A 22,879-nucleotide genomic window follows, 5' to 3' on the forward strand; every position below is an offset into this window, starting at 1 on the left:
TATGGGAGAAATAAATTTTTTCCATGAAGAGTAAAAGAATATACATAGGTATGGGACTGGAGAGACAGAACAGAAGACACAGTGCTTGCCTTGCATGAGACTGTGGCTCTTAATCTGATTTGAATCCCTGACGCCATATATGGTCCCTGAGCACTCCCAGGAGAGTCCTGAGCACAGAGCCAGGAGAGGTCCCTGAGCACTGCTGGATGTGCGCACCCCACCCTTGCCCAGATAGGTTTAGACAGGAAAAAAATCCTGGGGTTTGGCTTGTAGTTCACCATGGAGGAAAAACTCAGTGCATAAACACCAACTGAATTATTTGCTATGTATTCCTTGGAGAAAAGTAAGCGTATGGCTCAAGCTAAATTAAAGACATATTACTTTGGAAACTGGAGAGAGGTTCAGTCTTGTGAGGATTTGGGGGAAAGCAGCAAAAATATGAAGCTCCAGCTAGTGCACATGTGTGAGTGTCAATTTTCTTTTCTAGTCCTTAAGTTTGGTATTCTTAGCCATCCTGATTGTTGGAGATTTGAGACTGTCATTTTCTTCTAAGAGGCTGACAGCTAGATGCTTTCAACTACCAGCAAATGAGGTGAAAATGTATTTTTAATATTAAAAGTCTTTTAGAGAAAGAGGCCCAGCAAAACCATCATTAGCAGTTCACTTTCAGCATCCCCCACCCTCACCCCTGCCATTAAGTTTCTTCCTAATCCTGTCCCCGGTGCTATTATTATTAATAGCCAGTCATGTCCACCAGATGTGCTTCAAGACCTTTTATTTACATAAATGTTCCACACCAGTCATTGTATATTTTTCTACTTACAAATAAATATATTCCAAATGGCCTTATTTTTCATAGTTGGCCTTCTTTTCAGTACTTTGACTGCTTTTAAAGCAGGAAAATATCTACGAAGTTCTGAGTATTTTCCCACTTTTTGCTGCACACCAGACTATTTATATCTTTAAAATGTATATGCTTGTTGATTTTCAGTGATGCACACCTGAATGTTATTTAATGTAAGAATGCAATATTCAACCAGTCATCGATATAGTTTCTGTACTCTATGACTGATTTGAAAAATGTAAAAAAATAAAGTAGGAATAAAGAAAACAATTACTCAGGGATGACTACTATTAACATTTTGGTATGTTTCCCTGTTTATTTTATTAATATTTTTCATATAGTTACAAATTCTTCATTTTTTTCTCTAGCTGACTTTTTTCCCATTTAATTAAGATTTTATAAATTGAATTACTGTGAAATACACAGTTACAAAGTTGTTCATGATTCAGTTTCAGTCATAAAATGTTTCAACACCTGTCTTTTCACCAGTGTACATTTCCCACAGCCAATGTCATCAGTTTCCCGCCCAACCCACCACTCCAGCCTGCCTGCTTCTCTCTCTCTCTCTCTCTCTCTCTCTCTCTCTCTCTCTCTCTCTCTCTCTCACATGCACACACACCTTTGGGGCATTATGGTTTGCAATACAGGTACAGAAAGATTATCATGTTTGTCCCTTTACTTCCTTTCAATACTTAGTTCTTGTCCAAAGAGATCATTTCCACATGTCGCTGTCATAGTGGTCCCTTCTCTATCCTAAAGGCCTCCCTCTCTGCCATCACTGTGGCAAGTTTCTAACTATGGCTCATTCTCCTGTCTCTTATTTTTACTGTATGTGGGCATTTGCCTCATTAGTTTTTAAATCCCACAAATGAGTGCAATCATTCTCTGTCTATCCTTCTCCTCTGACTCATTTCACTCAGCATGATACTCTTCATGCCCATCCATTTATAAGTGAATTTCATGACCTCATTTTTCCTAACAGCTGCATAGTATTTCATTGTGTAAGCATACCATAGTTTCTTTATCCAGCTGTCTTGGTCACTTGCGTTGTTTCCAGATTCTGGCTATTGTGAACAGTGCTACAATGAACATTGAAGTGCAGATGGCTTTTATGCAGTGTGTTTTTAGGACCCTGAGGTATATTCTCAGAAAAGGTATTTCTAGCTGACTTTTACTGCTATCTATTCATGTGTGTGTGTATGCAGGTGGAATTATTCTCTTAAACTGTTATTTTTATGGTGTTCAGTGTTTAGTTAACTAGTTCTTCAGTGATAGATACTTAGAATATTGCGTTCTCTTTTTCTTTTTTGCTTTTTATTGTTGTGGGGGCCATATCCAGTGGTGATCAAGAGCCATCAGGTCTACTCCTGGTGCATCGAGGGGGATCCTGCAGAACCAGGGACTGAACCCAGCTCTTCACACATACAAGGCCTGTGTCCTACCACTTGCAGCCACATCCCTGGCCCAGCTGTCTGGTCTTGTTTGGCTATTAGTACAGTATTGCAGTAGACATGGAGCACATGAACGTTTAGAAAGTTAAATTTCTGAATGACAGAAATTTTACATTTTCTTCACTTAGTATGAATTTCAATGTATTTCTCTATCCAGTTAAAAACACGCAAGGGACTGGAATGATAGTCTAGCAGGTAGAGCATTTGCTTTGTATCTGGTCAACCTGGGTTCAATCCCTGGCATCTCATGATTCCCTGAGCCCCACCAGGATTGATCCCTGAATGCAGTGCCAAGAGTAAACGCTGAACATGGCGGGTATCACCCCTCCCCCCACACCTAAATCATACAAATATACATATTATGAATGTATAGATGTTGCATCTACTTTTTTTAGATGAAGGATAATTTGCATTGCCCCTGTTCCTCTAAATCAGAAATTCACAAGCTTATATAGCCTACTGCCTCCTTTTCAGGAAAAAATAATAATCCTACTCAGATCCCTCCTGAAAAGTACCTTATTTAAGCAAATAAACAGAAAGCCTGTCCCAGTTGCACCCAAGAGCACTATTACCTCTTTCTCTAGATTGTTCCAGCTCCACACAAAGGGATGGTACCATTTCCTCAGGAAAATTCTGTTTTAAATTTTGTTTTACATATTGGCCAAAAAGTCGACCCCTTTCCATGGTATAAGTGAGCAGACACTAGAATCTTCATTTTCACAAAAACTTTAGATCTGCCTCTCATCCCTTGCTTCTGCTCTCCTGGTGTTAAATGTTTCTGTGAACCGTGTTTCCTGTTAAAGGAGGAGCCCATCACAAACAAGAGAAAAACACCAGACAAAGGGCCTCTTGGAGGCTGACATTACCCAGGGCTCTTCTCTTAGGCTTTTCGTAGAACAGGTCCTGGGGTCTTTGTCAAACCGCGATGTCAGCAGGAAGCTGTGCAGCTATGCCCCTTCTGCCTCATCAGCGCCACTCTTCCCCTCACTGCTTTTACACAAAGATTTCTTCCACCAGCTCATTATAAACCACAAGCCCCAGCTTCAGAGTGAAATGGGTTTTGGACGCAAGTCCACCATCTTCTCTGATTGCAAGCACCTGAACAAACCTGTTTTTTCTGGCTCTGACTCTTGCCTCTTGCCTACTGGCCTTCAAGCAATGAGTAGCGGATTTTGGGAACGTTACCATGCTCCAGTGTTCGAAGTAGTTTCAGACTGTTTTGCGGGTGGGGAGGGGGTGAGGGGTGGAGGTGGTGCCAGAGTCCAAATCCAGTCTTTTGAGCCCTCTCCATGGCCCCACGATAGTCTGATCTTTTCTAGAAGACCTACAGATGGCTGGGGGTACAACTATGAATTTGCCTTCCAGCAACCTTTATAAAACCTTTAAATTGTGTTAGTATCTCAAACATCAATAAAATTGTAAGAGCAGTACAATGAATGCCTGTCTATTCTTATTTCATATTCACTAGATCTGAACATTTTACCCTGATTATTTTCTCTGTTCTCTGATACTTCATAAGTGAACTCATAATTTTTCTTCACTGTGTGACATGGTTATGGTGGTATCTGACAGAATTCTCTACTACAAAGTTATTATTAATTTTTTCCTGTCGGCTGGAGAACTAGTACAGGGGTTAAGTAGCTTGCAGGCATCAGAATCCTGTTTGATCCCTGACACTGCATTTGGTCCCCTGCACCCATAAGAAATGACCTCTGAGCACGAAGTGCAAAGTAGCCCCTGAGCACAAGGAGTTTGGCTTAATAACTTAAAAGGAAAAAAATTTATTCTCTCAACAATGTGAGTGATTCATCTGTTGATGTATGTACCAGCAGTTCTTTCCTTGCTAAATAGTTTTGTATTCACAAACCGCACACTATTTGTCAGTTCATCTGTTGATGGACATTTTGAATCTTGCTGGATGTGGAGATGCACCAAGCAGATTTTTTTCTTCCAGAAAGCAGTTGCTGTTCCACTGGTGAGGGTATGGCCGCAAGGAAGGAAAACGCAGTAACTTTTGTGCTATCTCTCTGGCTCCTTTAGCACACACATTTTAATAGCTGCTCTAAAGTTCCACCTGCTAACTTTAGCATATGTGGCCTATGTTTTCATAATTGTAACTCACTTTTGTTTTTGTTTTGTTCTTATGACTGGTAACATTTGGGCAAATAGGATACATATTGGATGCCATATTTAAAAGATTCTAGTTGTCTTCTGGCCATTTGTATTTCTTTTTTGAGGAAATCAAAACAACAATGAGATATCATCTCACACCACTGAGACTGGCACACATTCGAAAGAACAAAAGCAACCACTGCTGGTGTGGATGTGGGGAAAAAGGAATACTCTTTCACTGTTGGGAATGCCTAATGGTGGAGCCTTTTTGGAAAACAATATGGACAGTCCTTCAAAAACTTGAAATTAAGCTTCTATCTGACTCCACAATACTACTTCTGGGAATATATTCCGAGGGTGCATAAAAACACAGTAGAAATGACATCTGTACCATCTGTACCTATATGTTCATTGCAGCACTATTAGCAATAACCAGGATCTGGAAACAACCCAATTGTCCGAGAACAGATGACTGGTTAAGGAACTTTGGTACATCTACACAATAAAATACTGTCAGGAGAGATTAAGTGAAATTTGCTTATAAGTGGATAGACATGGAGAGTATCATTCTATGTGAAATGAGTCAGAACAAGAGGGACAGACATAGAAGGACCACACTCATTTGTGGAATATAAAAATAACATAACTTGAGACCAACACTCAAGGACGGTAGATATAAGGGTCAGGAAGATTGCTTCATAATTGGAAGTCAGCCTCATGAGCAGGCGAGGAGAAGGCAGCTGGAATAGAGAAGGGATCACTAAGAAAATGATGGTTGGAGGAATTGGTTGGGATGGGAGTTGTGTGCCGAAAGTAGATAAAGGATCAAACATGATAACCTCTCATGGGGCTGGAGCGATAGCACAGCAGGTAGGGAGTTTTCCTTGCACTCGGCCGACCCGGGTTCGATTCCCAGCATCCCATATGGTCCCCTGAGCACCGCCAGGAGTAATTCCTGAGTGCATGAGCCAGGAGTAACCCCTATGCACCACTGAGTGTGACCCAAAAAGCAAAAAAACAAAAAAAAAACAAAAAAAATAAACATGATAACCTCTCAGTGTCTGTGTTGCAAGACATAATGCCCCAAAGTAGAGAGAGAGAGTATGGGGAATATTGTCTGCCATGGAGACAGGGGGAGGGTGGGAAAGGGGGGGTATACTGGGGATATTGTTGGTGGGGAATGTGCACTGGTGGAGGGATGGGTGTTTGGTCATTGTGTGATTGTAAGTCAGACATGAAAGCTTGTAATATATCTCATGGTGAATCAATAAAATAAAATAAAAAGATTCTAAGTTTCGTTGTTTTCCTATGAAGACTTGCACTTTTGTTCTGGAAGACAGCTTACTTGGCTCATGTACCTTTTAAATTTTGGGAGGGGGTAGGTAGGGGATTTGTGAGTACACAGTGCTGCTCTGGGTTTACTCCTGGCTCTTCACTCAAGAGATCTCTATTGGCAGAGCTTGGGGGACCGTATGGGGTGCTGAGGGTTGAAACCATATTGGCCTTGTGCAAGTTAAGCACCCTGCCTGCTGTATTATCACTCTGGCCCTAATGCAGTATTTATTTTATTGTATTTTATTTATTTTAAATTTTTAATTTTAAAAAATTGAATCACCATGAGATAGACCATCATAAAGCTATAAATGATTGGGTTTCAATCATACAATATTCCAACACCTGTTCCTCCATCAGCATAGATTTCCCACCACTAATGTCCCTAGTTTCCCTCCCACCACCCCCCTTCCTCTGTGGCAGGCACCTTTCTTCTTTCTCTTTCTCTCTCCTTTCGTGCATTACGGTTCCTGATGTAGTATTTAAACTCTGCCTTCCCATGATGGTGATAGTTGGAATCTTTGGTCAGTTTTCCAGTCTTCTAGTAATTGCTTTCAACTTGGTGCCTTGGACAGTCTTTTTTTTTTTTTTTTTTGAAGTAAACAGATTTTATTTAGAAGCTTTTGAGGATAGGAGGAAGGGATAAGAAAGAGAGGGAGAAGTAAGAGTAATGTGTTCAAGAGAGAACTCAGGCTTCTCTAAGGGTGGAGGAGGCCCCTACACATAACCGAGCTTTAGACACAAAAGTATGAAAGCATGAAAGTACACATCTCGGGGCTGGAGCGATAGCACAGCAGGTAGGGCATTTGCCTTGCACGCGGCCGACCCGGGTTCAATTCCCAGCATCGCATATGGTGCCCTGAGCACCGCCAGGGGTAGTTTCTGAGTGCAGAGCCAGGAGTGACCCCTGTGCATCGCTGAGTGTGACCCAAAAAGAAGAAAAAAAAGAAAGTACACATCTCAAGAGGGGAGATGCGGGCGACACATGTGCTCCGCCATGTGGGCACAAGCAGCACATGGGCTCAGGCAGCGTATGCGCCTTGGACAGTCTTTTTTGTGTTCAGGGACAAGGCAAATGTTTGGGTTAAATTTTATTTATTTATTTATTTATTTATTTATTTATTTATTTATAGCTTTTTGGGTCACAACTGGTGATGCACAGGGGTCACTCCTGGCTCTGCACTCAGGAATTACGCCTGGCAGTGCTCAGGGGACCATATGGGATGCTGGGAATCGAACCTGGGTCGGCCGCGTGCAAGGCAAACACCCTACCCACTGTGCTATCGCTCCAGCCTCTTGAGTTAAATTTTAAAAGCAGATTTTAGGACAGCTCTTAATTTCTATGGGCACTTTTCTGATTCATCTCCAAGGTCAGTAAATATGTGCCTTTCTTCAAGACTTGAAGAGACTCTGCACCGCCTGGAATCTTGGGATACCCTCATGTAACGACTCTATTGATGTGAGTCTCATGGAATGCAGGAGTGCAATTGTTCTTCAAAATTGAAATTCAGTCTTAAAGTTTATTGTGAGTTATTTGCATTGTATGTTATCCCCAATATATTCATTTTATATGAAAGTAGCAAAATGTGAGATCTATTACCTAACATGCTGTTTGATGTTTCTTAGGTATCTTATTTATTTATTTGATTTTAGGGCCATATCCATTGGTGCTCAGGGCTTACTCTTGGCTCTGTATTCAGGCATCATTCCTGGAAGGCTCAGGAGACACTGTGGGGTGCTGGGGATCTAACCTGGTCTGCTGTGAGCAAGGCAAGCACCTTCGTGCTGAACTATCTCTCTGGCCTTTATGTATCTGTTTATTTTTTGTTATATATATAGTATCTAAGTATATTTACACAATGTAAGGGATCTTAAATTTAAGATCATTTTTCTGATTGAGTTTTGGCTTGATTAATGCTGCTTTCTGAATACTTGGAGCTGAAAAATTCAAAATTTTATAGATGAGAGCCCAACAATCTACAACCTCAGTTTTATTAATATTCTCTCTTTTTTTTAAATCAGTGTTTTTATTTTCCATGTGTACATGAAAAATTACTATTGTAAACCTATTTTCATAATACTTTATGTGATGAATGAAAATATTATATTCATGTTTTATTGTCACCTCTCTAAGTTTCAGTGAGGTTGTTAATATTTTTGTTCCATTTCATTCTATTTTCTTATCATTAGTTTGTCTATGTTAATATTTTTTAAATTTTCCTATTTATTTTACATATAAATTATAACCAATTGTCAGGTACTTAGCTTGCAAATAATTTCTCAGTCTGCATTCAGACTATGTATCTTTGTATCATGTATCTTTTGGAAATGCTGTTTTGTTCTGGGGAACCCATCTGTGTTTGATGGGTCACTAAGAGTGCTTGGTGGATCCTCTGGTGCTGGAGATTGAACCCTGGCTTTCTGTATGTCAAGCATGTTGTCAGCCTGTAGAGCTATCTCTCTGACCCCCATTCAAGTATCTTTTAACTACAAAAGCTTTAGGGGTTTTGTTGTTGTTGTTTGTCTCAGGGCTGTATCTGGTGGTGCTCAGGGGTCTTCAGGGGCCATGCCTTTGTGGGGATGTCAGGACTGTTTGCAGTGACAGGATTTCAGCCAGTGTGTCAGTCACAGCCACATGCTTGACAAATGCTTTAACCTTTGTATTATCTCCCCAGCCCCAACGTTTTATTTTTTAGGTAAAATTTATTTATCTTTTGTTCTTTTAAAAGACATCAGCACTTCTTCAGGCATTTAGATCTCTATATTTATAGGTATATTAGTTATTTCTTTTTGCAAAATTTATTTTATACTCTCCATGTCTTCAACGTCTGTCTGGTGGCAGCTGGAATGTGTGAACGTTATAACCTGCTTTTAAACTTGTTGTGTGATCTAAGAAATATTTCTAGGAATATTCCTGAAATTATTCTTAGGGAATCCTTCACTACCCAGCCTCTGCCACGCTCCAGGCCGCTTTCCGCACACTCGGGCCAAACCTCACACATGAGTGAAGCCCCACAGAACTTTGTGACCTTGGACTCCAGGTTCAATGAGACCCAGAAACAAGATCCTCTCTCTGCCTCCTCCAATCTCCGGCACCCCAGAGATCAAACTCAGACGACCCACCCTACCTGAGCCAGATAAATACCTCATCAGCCGACCTCCACCACCTCCACTACCCAGCCACTGCCACGCTCCAGGCCGCTTAAGACACGTTATACCCATTTTCCATAATTTCTGCACCATATTCAATGGGGTTCATATATGGTGTGAATCATGGGAACACCTGTAAGGGCGATTGGAGGCTGCCTTTAAAATCTCCATCCATCTCGAAGAGCCCGGCAAGCTACCGAGAGTACCCCGCCTGCATGGCAGTCTGGCAAGCTACCTGTGGCATATTCGTTACCTGACACCGAATGAGCCCCCGCTACGACATTCTTAGGGAAATGATTATTAATTTAATTGCTCAGAGTGGTCCAGTTTAAATCCCATAACTTATTTAACCTGTCCCTAATTGTTGGCTTTATTATTCCAAGGTATGTCTTTGCATATAAGACTTTGAATGTATTCTTAATTATTTCATTGGTACAGGAAAATATTTTAAACTCTGTGATACTAATTGCTAGTCATCTCCATAAAGATTATAACTGTTTTTATTTTAATTAGCTCATCATATTTCCCTGTCTGGGTTTTATTATTTCAAGAATTGCAATTTGAAAAAGTGCAGTACTGATATTCTTTCCCCCTTCATATTTATATATTTGTCTCACTTTAATGTTTCAAATATTATTTTCTTTTCACCATATTACTTTTAGGATATCTAGTGTTTTCTTATTCATTTAGGAAACATCAATATAAGCATATTGATATCCTTTTTTATTCAATTTTTTTTGCTTCGTGAGCAGCTTCATTTGATAATTTGATGATTATTATTTTATTATTAAGGCTTACCATTATAGAGGTTTGCTCAGTGAATTTACATGCTAAACAAACAATGGCTGAGTAGTTCCTTTGAATCTGTACATTAGAGGTTCTGGAGATTGTGGCCCCAGACAGACTGAGTTCAGAAGAGGATGGAGAGAAGGCACAGTGAAATGGATCACAGCTGAGCTGCTGCTCTGTGAGAGAGACTGTAAGGTTGTGAATTCCTGAGTGGATCACTTAGTGGATGTGTGAATTCCAGAGCGGATCACTCAGTGGATCCAAGGCTGTCCCAAGTGAAATCACCTCCCTCTAAAGATTTGTAGATGGGAAAGCCTGGGGAGGGGTGAAGCCAATCACCTGTGTCAGAGATTATCTACAGCGACATTCATCCTTGTCCAGGGTGCAGATACACGAAGATTTAATGGGACCTGCAGAGGAATTATTGCCTTTCCTGGAAGTTCAGAATGATATCAGCTGCCACAAATCATGTTTCCTTTTTCATGGACCTCAATGTGCTTAGAGATGAGCAGGAGTCCAGATCGTTTGGTCAATGAAAGCTTCTCTCCTCCAATTTTTATATGGTAATCACTTAAAGATGTTAAGAGCAGCCAAATAAAAAAAGGTGAACAGTCTCTCTCTGTCCCCCCCTTTAAGTCTTATTCTTTTTTCATTTGAGCCATACCTTGTGGAGGTCTGGCTCTGTGTTCAGGAGTGACTCCTGATAGTCATAGAGTGATCCCTGTCCCCATATTGACTCCTGGGGACAATATGCAGTGTGGGAATTCGAACCCAGATGGACTGTGCAAGATTAGTCAGTGCTTTGCCTGCTGTACCATTTCTTTAGCCCTCTTTAGCCTTTTTTGTTTGGTTTCTGACCACCTTGTTCTTGTTCCCTTCCCTTTATCAGCTTAAATCAATTCGGTTCTTTCTGAATTTTGGAAGCCAGACACAATACATTTTTTTTAATGTTCTTGTAGTAAACCATAATGGGAGGCAGTTAAACTTTTACTCCTTTGTTTTGGCCTCCCTCTTAGAGATGCTCTGGGGGATTTGGGGGACACTCCTCGTGAATCTCTGTTCGTTTGGTCACATTCAAGCAGTGAGGATGAGGTGCTAGGGGTTATTGTTCATTTTTGCACCTCTGGAATGAGTGCAGTGTCCTGGGCATAATTGGCTTCCCTTGAGATGGACCAGGTGTGTTCCTTTTCACGCACTTTGATGTGTTACTGCACCTAATCTCCACCTTGGAGTTGGTAGAAGTGACTTTTTCTTCTCTTAGCCTAATCTGGAGAGAAGGAAGAGAGAGAGGGAGAGAGGGAGAAAGAGAGACAGAGAGAGAATTTCAACAATGACACCATGATGTCTGCAAAGTAGTATAAAAATAAAATTATACAGAACCTACCCTGGGGCTAAATGTGCCCCTGGGATAAAACTTGAGTAAAGAAATAGTTCCAGTATATAAAAGTTAGTCACTGAAACAATAAAGTGAACTGAGTATTTTCTCTCATGGAGACCAGTGGAGCTGGGTACAGGACCAACACTCAAGGCTTTTCTTCTTCATTTAGTGCCCACTTGTTGGTACAGTGGTGACCAGATGCACTGGCAGAGAAGTCCCCTGCGGGTACCACTTCCCGGAGAGGGGTACCAAAGAGTAAGAAACTACAAAGGGAGGAAATGATATTAAGAAGGGTATCAGCACAATGTTCCCCTTTTTTTCTTGCTTTTAAGGATTTTTGCTTTTGTGTCACCCCCAGTTGTGTTCAGGGATCACTCCTTGAAGTCCTTGGGGGACCATGTGGGGGGTCGGGGATGGAGTTTGGTTTATTTCAAGGCAAGTGCCTTTCCCACTGTCCTCTCTCCAGCCCCCCTCGCCCTTCTTCATAGCCTCTCACTCTCATTTTCAGTGCGACATCTCTTGCACATGTGAGGAGGTAGCAGTAAATCAGGCTTCAATCTATCTTTGCCCCTTTTCTGAAGGTCAGACACATACCTGGGTCACTTTCATTAAGGGCCCCACTAATTTGCAGGAGAGCTCTGTTGTCAGTTTGGGTGAATTTCATCTTTCCTGAGTAAAAGTTAGTATAAGGATGCTTAAAACCCAATTTGATCAAAATACCCAAAGTTCAAATGTACTTCATGTCTACTTTACAAGCAATTAGACAAAGAAGAAAGGGCAAAAAGGAGAAGGAGGAGAAGGTAATGAGTCATGGAAAGAATAACACAATTCCGTACTTGTTATTGCCTTTGAAGTGACCTTCACGGGAGAATTGCCACCCATATTTTTATGTGTCTTCACATCCTGCAACCCTTGGTGTCTCCTCACTGGTTGGATTGGGTGGTCAACAGTGCAGGGGCTGTGAGCCAAGGATGGGGCTCTGGACAGCTGCTGGGGGCTGGAGCGCCCCACTGTGTGTGAGGCCCTGTTCGCCTCCCAGGGCACTGCCTCCCCAGGCTTCTGGCTTATCCTGATCGCAGCTCCATGTCTTCAAGACACCAAGCCAGGGAACATTTGCAAACGTCCATTTCTTCATCCTCCCAGTATCTGGCTTGCACGGGGTCCACAATCTGGCAGCTGGAGAACAGAAGACCATGGTAAGCTTCCTTCAGACAGGGCTTACACCCAGAAAGAGGGTTCATGGAGGAGTTTTTGGCTCAGTGGCTACAGAGACTGTTGGTTTTTGTTCTTGAAATCTAAGATTTGAATCTATGATTCAAAAATATATGGCGTAATTAAAAACCTTCCAGTATATCCAAGTAATAATACATATGGTGCTGCATTTTAAAGAAGAGATTATTGTTTTGCTGTATTTTTTTCTTTATAATTTTGGAGCCACACCTGATGGTGCTCAGGGTTTACTCCTGGCTCTGCACTCAGGGATCACTTTTGGCAGTGCTTGGGAAACCATATGGACTGCCTGAGACCAAATCCAGGTAGACTGCATGCAAGGCGAATATCCTGTCCACCATATTATCTCTCTGGTTCCTTTGGCTGTGTATTTTTCAAAAACCTCACACTTCCTTTGACATCACTAATTTCACCAACATCATTTACTTTCTGTAGCTCTGTACATAATATTACTAAGATCTGGGTATAGTCTGAAAAATGGATAAATATGTTTGTTGTTGATTATTATGGCTAATTGTACTTATTATTCATGACAGTTTAAGATGGAATGAGGACTGACAGGTAGCTCTGGTGGGCTGAGGACAAACTTTGTATGCAGAAGGCCCGGTTTGGTCCCTGGCACCATATGGGTCCCCAAGGAAAACGAGGAGTGACTGAGCTCAGAGCTGGTAGTAGTTTCTGAGCACCTCCAGGTGTGGCAAAAAACAAAACTATATAGAATGAGCATTTTAAATTGTGGCTATAAAGCTATACAGACTTATTGCCAATGATTCAGTGAGTGCAGAAATCTAGAAAGTGAAATGGTTCTGTAATACCTTCCCCAGCAATTACTTTCTAACTTGGCTATAAGTTTGTAGGAGTTTATGAACTTGAATTTTAAGTGAGTTTAATTTCTCATATTACATTTGTTGTCTCTGCAAAAACATAAATCATAAATGCAACAAGCCCATTTTAATAGACACGAGAAAACTGAAAAATTGTACAAAGCTACATTAAATACTGAAGATTTGTATGTTTTCTGGATCTTTCCACACTGTTGTCTTTCTGGCCTTTCTGGACATTATGAGCAAGAGATGGAACTGGTGACTGATCTGCTGGGCATTTGTGAGATCAGAATATTCTGGTTTTCCAAATTTTGAAAAAAAGACATGTTTGGTTGCTTAAAGGGCCTTTGTTTGGGGGAGGTGGCTACACTGGAGGTGCTCAGGGGTTATTCCTGACTCTGTGTTCAGGAGTTTACTCCCTGGTGTGCTCGGAGAACCACAGGTGGTTATGGCAATTTGACTGGGTGTCTGTAGGATGCAAGGCAAGCCTTAACCTCTTTACAATCTCTTCAGCCTCTTAAGGGGTCTTTTTAAAAAAGGAGCGCAATTTAATGAAGAAAGAAATTTAAACCTGTATAGAATTCTGGGGATTGGGCTGGAGTGATAGCACAGCGGGTAGGGCATTTGCCTTGCATGCAGCTGACCTGGGTTCAAATCCCAGCATCCCATATGGTCCCCTGAGCACCGCCAGGAGTGATTCCTGAGTGTAGAACCAGGAGTGACCCCTGTGCATCGCCAGGTGTGACCCAAAAAGTTAAAAAAAAAAAAGAATTCTGGGGATAGCTAGGTGCCAAAGGGCCTGTCCTGAAAGGTGAGGCTTCATTCCCAGCACAGCCCCTCATGCTGACCAGCCTCTGTGTCTATTTGTGATTCCATGATGACAGCAAACTGAGCATCTCTGTTCCCTGCAGCCAAGTGTGTGGTATGTGAACATCTCAACTAAAAACTGTGTGTTCTGAGGCCTGTGCCACAACTGTAGATGTGTGAACATGGCAATCAGTATGCGAGTACAGTGACCAGGGCTGTGCAACTTCCGGGCACCACACCCACAAGCAAAACTTGGGAAGGAGAGGAACTAAAACATATATCCTGGGACCACTGAGATAGCTTAGGTGTGAAACACATGTCTAGAATGTGTGAGACCCAGAGTTCTGTCCTTGCACTGTGTGGCCTCCTAGAGCACCACTGGGTATCACCTTACTGTGCGCCCCCCTTCAACCCCCCCCCAACACCATCGGACCAAGCTCTGAACTATCAGGTCTGTGTTGTCTGATCAAACATCTGGGAGTGGCTGAAGGTCTCCTCCCCATTCTCACCGGACCTGACACAGTAAGGTAGCAACAGGGGTCCAAAGGCAACATAATGGGAAACCTGATCCACACAACTGAGTTGGGGAGTGGGCCTTGAGAGGGAAGGGAGCTGGGGTCCTTGGGAGAGAAAAGTGAGTACATTGATAATGGGTATGATGTTGAGATTATATGCATGAGAAACCATTATTTATAGTATTGTAAACCACAAAATATCAATCGATAAAATTTTAAAAAGTCATTTACAAAATCTGTGTTAAACCCATTTTTCTGACTGTTGGGGAACTATTATCCCCAAAATGCCTGGACACGTTGTGCACTGGTCTTGGCAGGAACCGGTTTTGTGGGGTGAAGGAGGATGGTCGTGCAGAGAAACACCTCCGGGAGCTGATTCAGTGATCACAGCTCAACTTTATTGCCAGATATACACATTTTGGGTTATACTCGGTGATGCACAGGGATACTCCTGGCTCTGCAATCAGGAATTACCCCTGGTGATGTTCAGGGGACCATAAGGGATGCTGGGAATTGAACCCGGGTTGACCGCATGCAAGGCAAATAAATGCCCTACCTGCTGTGCTATTTATCCAGCCCTGATACACATATTCTTATAGAGAGTGTTGACTTATAGAAGGTTCAGTCACATAGAGCTTAACACTATTTGCCTATCACTTTTTCCTCTCTGCTTTTCCCCAGTCCATTTCCCTTCAAGTCTATATGTTGCAGTTAGAATGACTTGCTTAAGGCATGCATGACGGTTTCTGCATTTCAGGCGTACGTGACTAGGGGGTCAAGTGAGGCTCAAGGCCAGACACAAGATGCAGGCTCCCAGTTTTCTCTCTCTGCCCAGTTTCTTCCCCTTTGGAGGTTTCACTTAAGGGACATTTTGCAAGGTCAGGTTCTTCCTGCTCCAGTGCCCATTGCCCTGCTCTCCATCTGACTGCAGCTGTGACTGCATAATAATAAAATTTCTTGGCATATGCCACTATTTGAAGCAATTTTTTCCTTCTAATTAGGATCCGTTTTCTTTACCAATGATTATTTATTTGCCAAGCGGTTGAAGCTTTTCTCTCTATCTGGCACAGAGGTGGGATGGATGGTTCAAAAGGACCAGGCTGGTAGGGAAGAGGCACTAATTTGGGCAGCTCTGAAGCACCGTGAGAGAAGAGGGCACGTGGGGTCACTAGGGTCACTGACACCCAACAGAGTGACTTCTATTTTGCCGGAAGATTACCAGGAAAGGATTCTGGGAGGAACTGACTAAGCCATGATACAGCTAATTCCCATCAGAACGATGTCCCTGAATACACAAGAGAAACTGCTGGTGAATGGCTTACAAGAAGTAGTTTTCAGATACATACTAAGGCAGCATCTGATTATTTTGGTGGCTGAGCTGAATGTGGTCAGTTAACTTCTGGGATGGTAACAGGCACTTAAAAAAACTCATGCTGTCCTTGTTGTGCCTGAGACAAGATCTGACCCTTGCAAGGACTGTGCTTATATAATTGCCTTGCTGGCTTTTAAAGGTGACTTTTAATTGGGCTCTCGAGAGGCCGCTAGAGGTGCTGGTTGCAACCTTTCAGTACATGGGGCAGGTTCATTAAGTGTTTCCTCTCCCTGGTTCAGACATCGGGGTCTGGATAGTAGCCAGCTGCTACTGAAATGCCATCACTTATGGGATTGCCCTTTATGCCACTGATTTGTTATTTTATTGAGTTTCCACTCTTTTCCTCTCAAATACAAATAGAGCTTTATTGAACACCATCTTCAACTTAATTCTTCCCATGGTTAGTGGCCTTTGCGTGGTGTCATTCCCTCTCAGCTTAAAGCCTATAGTCCCTGGCCGGTTCAGGGGGGTTGGAAATTAAGGCCAGCATCCCCTTGTGGGGCTCAGGATGGTCTGTGGGCATGTGTGCTGGGTTATCTCCCAGGCATGACCCGGGATCCTCTGTTGGTCGGTGATTTCTATGCAGGTAACCTTTTCTCTTCCCTTTTCGGTAAAACTGTGCTAAAAAGCTTAACCCTAGCCATTTCATTCATTTATTTATTATATTAAAAATATTCCCCTTTCCATTCTTTTTGTGGTTGTGTAAGAAACATTCACCAGTCCAAAAATTCAAAAAATGGACACGGAGACACGAAGTCTAGTGAAAGAGAGGTGTTTATTGAGGCTCAGGCAAGACTGGGAGTCTGGTAGGTAGGCACACCCAAAGTGGTGACAACAGGCATTTTATCCCCTAGCACGTAGCTCCTCACAGCTGAGCACTGTGGAATGTGTACTCTCCCTGGACGCTGCCTAAGCTGTATTGAGTAATTTGAATGCATGCACCCCTTGCAGTTGGTTGGGGTTTTGAAGTCTCTTTTGGTGGTCTCTTGTCCCCCGGTGGTGGGGACGGTTCTTCTAGGGTGTGTGCTTTCTAACCTACAAAGCAGTTTCTACGTTGACTCTCCATTCTAATAGTCTGTTTGTTCAAACACTGTTAGTAGGTGAGTAGTTACGTAGGCATTCTGCCAGTCATTTTCCATTGAGAGCTAAATGCCTTGTCTCGAAAATGCACAACCACTGACTTCTTTTCTAACAGTAGTGTAACCAGGTGGCTGCGATGCTCATACATTTGTTCTTGGTGCTTCCTGAGAGTTGTATGTTTGCAAACTTCTGTTATGTATATGCCCGCCAGAGGCCACACTCCTGCCCAAAGTGCTTCCACATCTTTGTTAGTTGCAGCTCTTTCTGGGATTGCACACTTTTTCTGTTATTGAGGTGTTTGCACACACCTGAAGGTATGCTGAGCTTGTCTGCTGCCCCAGAGTTCCACACTACCCAGCTATTGGGACTGGGTTTAGCCCCTATAGGTAGTACTGGGCATTGAACTTGCAAACTCAAGCTTGCAAGGCAGGCATTTAAATTTTTTTATTTGAGGGCCACACCTAGTGGTACTTAGGGGCTATACCTAGCTTAGAACCCCCAAGGGCTACTCCTAGCTCAGTGCTTGTGTGTTGCTCTGGTGGTGACAAGGATTCCATGCTGTGCCAGGATTTCTTGCAGGCAAAACACACCTATATTCTTGACCCAAGGCAGAAATTTTGGGAGGCCTGGAAGTAGCAGAGAGGTTCAGACACAACTCTAGCATCTTTCTAATTCAGGTCAGGTTTGGACACTGCAGGGTCCCCCAAGCATGGCCAGGGGCAGCCCTGGAAGCTCGCAGGAGAAAGGAGAAGATAAGAGAAGAGAGAAAAGGAGAGAGGAGAGAAAAGGAGTGGAGGGGAGAGAAGAGGGAAGGGAAAAGGAGAGGGGAGAGGAGGCAGGAGGGTAGAAGATGGAAGAGCCAGCACTTTTACAGCTGAACCAACTCTGAATGCCTGGACTGAAAATTCTGTCTCTAAAAGGTTCATTGTCCAGAAGATTCTGAGGTTTGTTTCAAGAAAACAAATGTGACTGTCACATGAATAAACAGAACCTTGGGCGGAGGGGGATAGTGTGGCGGTGGTGGGAAATAGGGCAACAGAAGGAACAACAGAAGGATCTGTTTTGGTCTCTGCATCTCCCTCTCAGGCCAGCTCTGTGGCTGGCTCTTTCCGTGGTCCAGGATGGAGTCTGGGGCAGGCCCAGAGTATTTTCTGACCATTGTCATCTAATACAAAAGTTCTCCTGTTGCATTGCCTTCCCAGACAGTCTCAGCTGGAGAGCTGGCACATCTGGCCCCGAGTAGCTGCTGCAGCAGGATCCCCCCTTCCCTGGCTGGACTCGCTGCAGGGATAGACTGACGCTGGCAGCTCCTCACCCCCAGGGGCCCCCCCCGCCTGCCAAGCTCTCCCACCCTCCCCGCTGGTCTCCTGGACTGTTCTGGCTTTTCCAAGTTGCAGCTGGTGAGGACGAAAACTTAGGGGTCAGGGAATGTCCTGCTGGCGATGGCTAACCCGTCCACGTGGGTTTCCTTTGTGAGTGACCTGTATTTACCCTTAGTCTGTGGGATGCTTGCCTGTGTTTGTTGAGGCTCCTCGCTTCACAGCGGACGCATCTCCATTGAGATGGCAGGAAGTCATCGTCCCTGTCTGGTCTTCTCTGACTCCTGTGCCCCCCTCTCTGACCACGGGCAGGCCATCTGCAGTCTCCTCTGCTGCCAGCTCCTTGCCCCTCCCGGCTGCCCTCCCCTTGGGCTCTTACACAAAGCCACCTTGGCTCTTTGCGTATTTGAAAATAATGTGCTTGTAATTCTTTCTTGGATTGTGAGTTTCCAGCACTTCCTGTTGAATGGTTCTGGTTACAGTTTGAATTCTAAGGCTGGGAGAGAGCTCACGGGGATGGGGCACATGCTCTGCATGCAGGATGCCCTTGGGGGTCTGTTTCCCAGTTTCCCAGCACCTCCAGGAACAATCCCCGGGCTCTGCGTCAGGAGTAACCCCTGAGCACTGCCAGGAGGGGCACCTCTGAAAATGATTTAGCTCTATTTTCTGCCTGTCTCCTTTTCCCTCTAACTCCCTGTCCCATTTTCTCTGTATAAGCAGTTTTGGTGTAATCAACTATTGTTATTAGTACTGCTAGGGCTTTGGAAATATTCTCACTGTAGAGCCAAATAGTATACTTATCTTCTTGGGTAAATCGACTATCCCTATCCCCCTCCCCCAAGCACCCCTGGAATTAATAATTTTTTGGGGGGGTCACACCCAGCGATGCACAAGGGTTATTCCTGGCTCTGCACTCAGGAGCCACCCCTGGCTGTGCTCAGGGGACCATATGGGATGCTGGGAATCCAACCTGGGTCGGCTGCATGCAAGGAAAACACCCTACCCCCTGTGCTATTGCTCCAGGCCCAATACTTGTTTTTTAAAAAAGAGATCCCTTATTTACTTAGTTTTTTCTTGCACATGCCTATTTTTCAATAACTATTTGATTATGTCTGTGCTACTCTTATCTATGCTCTTCCTCAAGTACTTCCTCAAGATTTGTATCTATTTCAGGTATTTTATCAGTATTCCATCATTGGGATACTTCTCTTATCCTTCCATCTTCCTATCCAGCAAGATTATTATTGTTGTACAGCCATCATTCATTCATACTTTCTTTTCCCTTTTGGTGTTGAGTCACACCTCACTGTGCTCAGGGATTACTCCTGTCTCTGTGCTCATGAATCACGCCTGACAGTACTCAGAGGACCCTATGTGGTGCTGAGGATTAGAGCTAGGTCAGATGCATCCAAGGAAAATGCCATTCCCTTTCTTCTATCTCTCTGGCTCTGGACAATTTCTTTCTTCAGGGCTGGGGTGGGGGGATTGGGCCACACCTGGCAGTGCTCAGGGCTACTTCCAGCTGTGCTCAGGTGTCACTCCTGGAAGTCCTTGGGGAACCCTATGTAGTGCTGAGGTTGAACCAGGATTGAGTGCGTGCAAGAAAAGCAATTTACCTCTGGATTATCTCCCTGCCCCCAGATATTTCTATGTTGCTTTCCTATTGGAATCCTGATTTTCTGACCTCACTTTGAATTCCAATTTTCTTTTTCTTGAGGGGTGGAGATGGGTTTGGGAGATGGTCAGGAGTAATGTTTGAGGGCCAAATGTGGTAGTAGGTATCAAATCAGGTCTGCTACATAAAAGGAAAACACCTTATTTCTTATAGTATCTCTCTGGTCCCTGTGTTCCTATTTCTTAATCATTTCTTAATTTGCAAAAGCACTTACTCAGTGAACTGCCTAAGAAACACATTCTGGGATGTATACTTTTCAAAATGCTACAAATATTTATTCAACTCTAATACTTGGATGATTGTTAAGTTGAACATAGAACTCTATATTGAAAATAATTTTTTCTGCAGGCTCTTAAAAGTGTTTCATTGCTTTCTTTCAGCAACTCAGTGCTGTTCTGCTTCCAAATCTTTTGTATGTGACTTCTTAATTTTCTGTCTCTTGAAGCTTAAAGGGTTTTCTTTTTATCAAGTCTAATCTGAAATGTCAGTGCTGGTGATGTGCCTTTCTGTGGACTTGTAGCTATTTGCTTCACATTTGTTATACACTAGGATTCAAATATAAAGAACAAAGAATTCACCATATATCTACTTTCACTCAGCCCATACTATTAAAAGATGCTTCATGTAAAGTGGTTAAAGAAACACTTAAGCTAGATGCATCTTTTAACCTGAGGCAAAAATGTTAAAATCTAGTGGAAATGTTTCTTATAAGTAAGCTTTTGGAAGCAGTTTTGTTTTTTTGTTTAGTTTTGTGTTGTTTTGGGTTGGTTTGGGGCCTCCCCTTTGGTGCTCATATTCACTCCTTGTTTTCTGTTCAGGGAATCTTTCCTGGTGGAAACCATATTGATTTAGGAATTGGCTGTGTGCAAAGCTAAGAGCCTTGTCCCCTCTCCTACTCTTTGGCTTATCTTGGTGCAATTTTGAAGAGTTAAAATATGTTCCTCGCCTCCCCCCCCCCCTGCAAAGCTTTGTTTAAAGTCTATTAAGCGTTTGTGTAGCCTACTGTGACTGTTCCTCTGTTGTGCTTATTTTAGTGTCTACTTGAGTTTCTTGGTTGGGCATTAGAGTCACACCAAGTAGTGCTCAAGGCTTACCCAGAGATCACTTCTGGGGGTGCTCAGGGACTATCTGTGGTGCCAGGGATCCATCCCGGGTCAACCATGTGCAAGGCAAGTGCCTTAAGGCTCTACACACTCAGAGCTGGGATTGGGTGACTGCAGGATGGAATGCATTATGAAGTAAAGGGAAGAAGATGCACCCCCAGAGTAGAGGGGTATGGGTAGCTCCAAATTGTTGAGACTTTCCTAGCTTCCTAGTTCTTATTCTAATTATTTTAAATGATTTTTAGTACAGTTATAATCTGGGAAAAAATCTGTAAAATTGCATCCTTTGCTTTCTTTCCATTATTTATACCTTTCTCCTTTATTTTCCTATGTTGCCTTCTAGATGGAATTGGTAAATAGAAAAGTTGAAAATTGCCATTTCTTTTTACTTTAGAGGAGTTACAATTATAGCTCATCACTGTTTCACTGTGTCACTGTAGCACTGTCATCCTGTTGCTCATCGATTGCTCGATCGGGCACCAGTAACATCTCCATTATGAGACTTGTTGTTACTGTTTTTGGCATATCAAATACGACATGGGTAGCTTGCCAGACTCTGCTGTGCGAGCCAGACACTCTTGGTAACTTGCCAGGCTCTCCAAGAGTGGCGGAGGAATTGAACCCAGGTTGGCTGCGTGCAAGACAAACACCCTACCCCTTGTGCTATTGCTCCAGTTCCCATATTTCATCATTAGGCAAAATATTTATAATATTTTGGTGGATAGCCTTTATCACAAGTTTCACTTTCCAGTTTATACAAATTTTAAGCCTTATATTTTTGTTGAGTTTGATATTGTTTGGGGGCTATACTGGGTGATGATCAGGGGATGATCAGGGGTTATTTCTGATTCTTCACTCAGGAATTACTCCTGGTGGTGCTTGAGGGACCTTATGGGATGCTCTGGATTGAACCTAGTTTGGCTGTATGCAAGACAAATGCCCTACCCACTGTACTATAGCTCTGGGCCCCTGTGTTAAATTTTTCTTTAAATCACATACTTATTCTAGTGAGAAGTTGTGGATTGAATCCCTAAGGTGCAACTTAGGGTTTTTCTAGGGGAAAAGTCATTGTCCTTGGAGGGGAGCAATGAATCCATTTTGAAAGATGATTGACATGATGGTACAGTGTTTTGTAAATATCTACTCTGGGTGGGGAATGCCCAGGTGGTTATGCTGTCACCCCTAAAAATAAAACAGAACTTTGCTTGTTCTCCTTTCCAGTATTACTTCACTGTCCTCTTTGGCCACGAAGGTCAGAAACCACTGGAGCTGCGCTGTGAGGAGGAGCAGGATGGCAAAGAGTGGATGGAGGCCATTCACCAAGCCAGGTAAGGGGCTCGTAGCCATTAAGTCTTGTCTGGTGCATGGGGAATGTTGCTGTAGGTGGTTGTTTGGGAAGAACTTGCAGTTCCCAAAGGGGTTTCCACTGGATCTGTCTTCCTTAGTCCTGTGTGAGAAGTTCTTTAAGATTTTGGATCTGTCCCAGATCTGAAGATGACAGGTAATGGGAGAAGAGGAAGAAGGCTCAGAGACCACTTGTTTGCATGTTCTGATGTGCCACAGGCATTACTCTGAGGACTTCTCAGTGAAGCGATTTATTAACTCATCTGATTTTTCATTCTCTCAACAATCTGTCAAAGGAGCGTTAGAATGGCTCCTGATTGACAGTTGAGGGAACAACAACTCATTTGCTGGTCTGGGTTCGTACAGACAGTGATTAGTCGATCTGAAATGAGGACCCAGCCTACATGTACAAATTGTGCCCCACACACCAGCCTCTATCTTGGAAATAGAAAAGTGAAATCTTGGTCCCTTCTAAGGGATGTTCTGGGAAGTAGAGAGATGACACTTCATCACCCATGGGAGCAGGAAATCTGAATGAGATGTAACAGAGCCCT

The 22,879-nt window shown here is 43.1% G+C and overlaps 1 protein-coding gene across 1 annotated transcript in view; it reads left to right on the forward strand.

Annotated features, from left to right (window-relative positions):
• The window catches only part of RASGRF2 (Ras protein specific guanine nucleotide releasing factor 2), a 265,637-nt gene that overhangs the window by 53,348 nt on the left and 189,410 nt on the right, over window positions 1–22,879 (forward strand). Inside the window, exon 2 of the mRNA XM_004613156.2 lies at window positions 22,203–22,309. Within this exon, the coding sequence (XP_004613213.2) occupies window positions 22,203–22,309 (107 nt within the window). The remainder of the gene's footprint in view (window positions 1–22,202; window positions 22,310–22,879) is intronic.

Source organism: Sorex araneus, chromosome 1 (genome assembly GCF_027595985.1).
Source record: "Sorex araneus isolate mSorAra2 chromosome 1, mSorAra2.pri, whole genome shotgun sequence".
In the NCBI taxonomy this organism is placed as follows: Eukaryota; Metazoa; Chordata; class Mammalia; order Eulipotyphla; family Soricidae; genus Sorex; species Sorex araneus.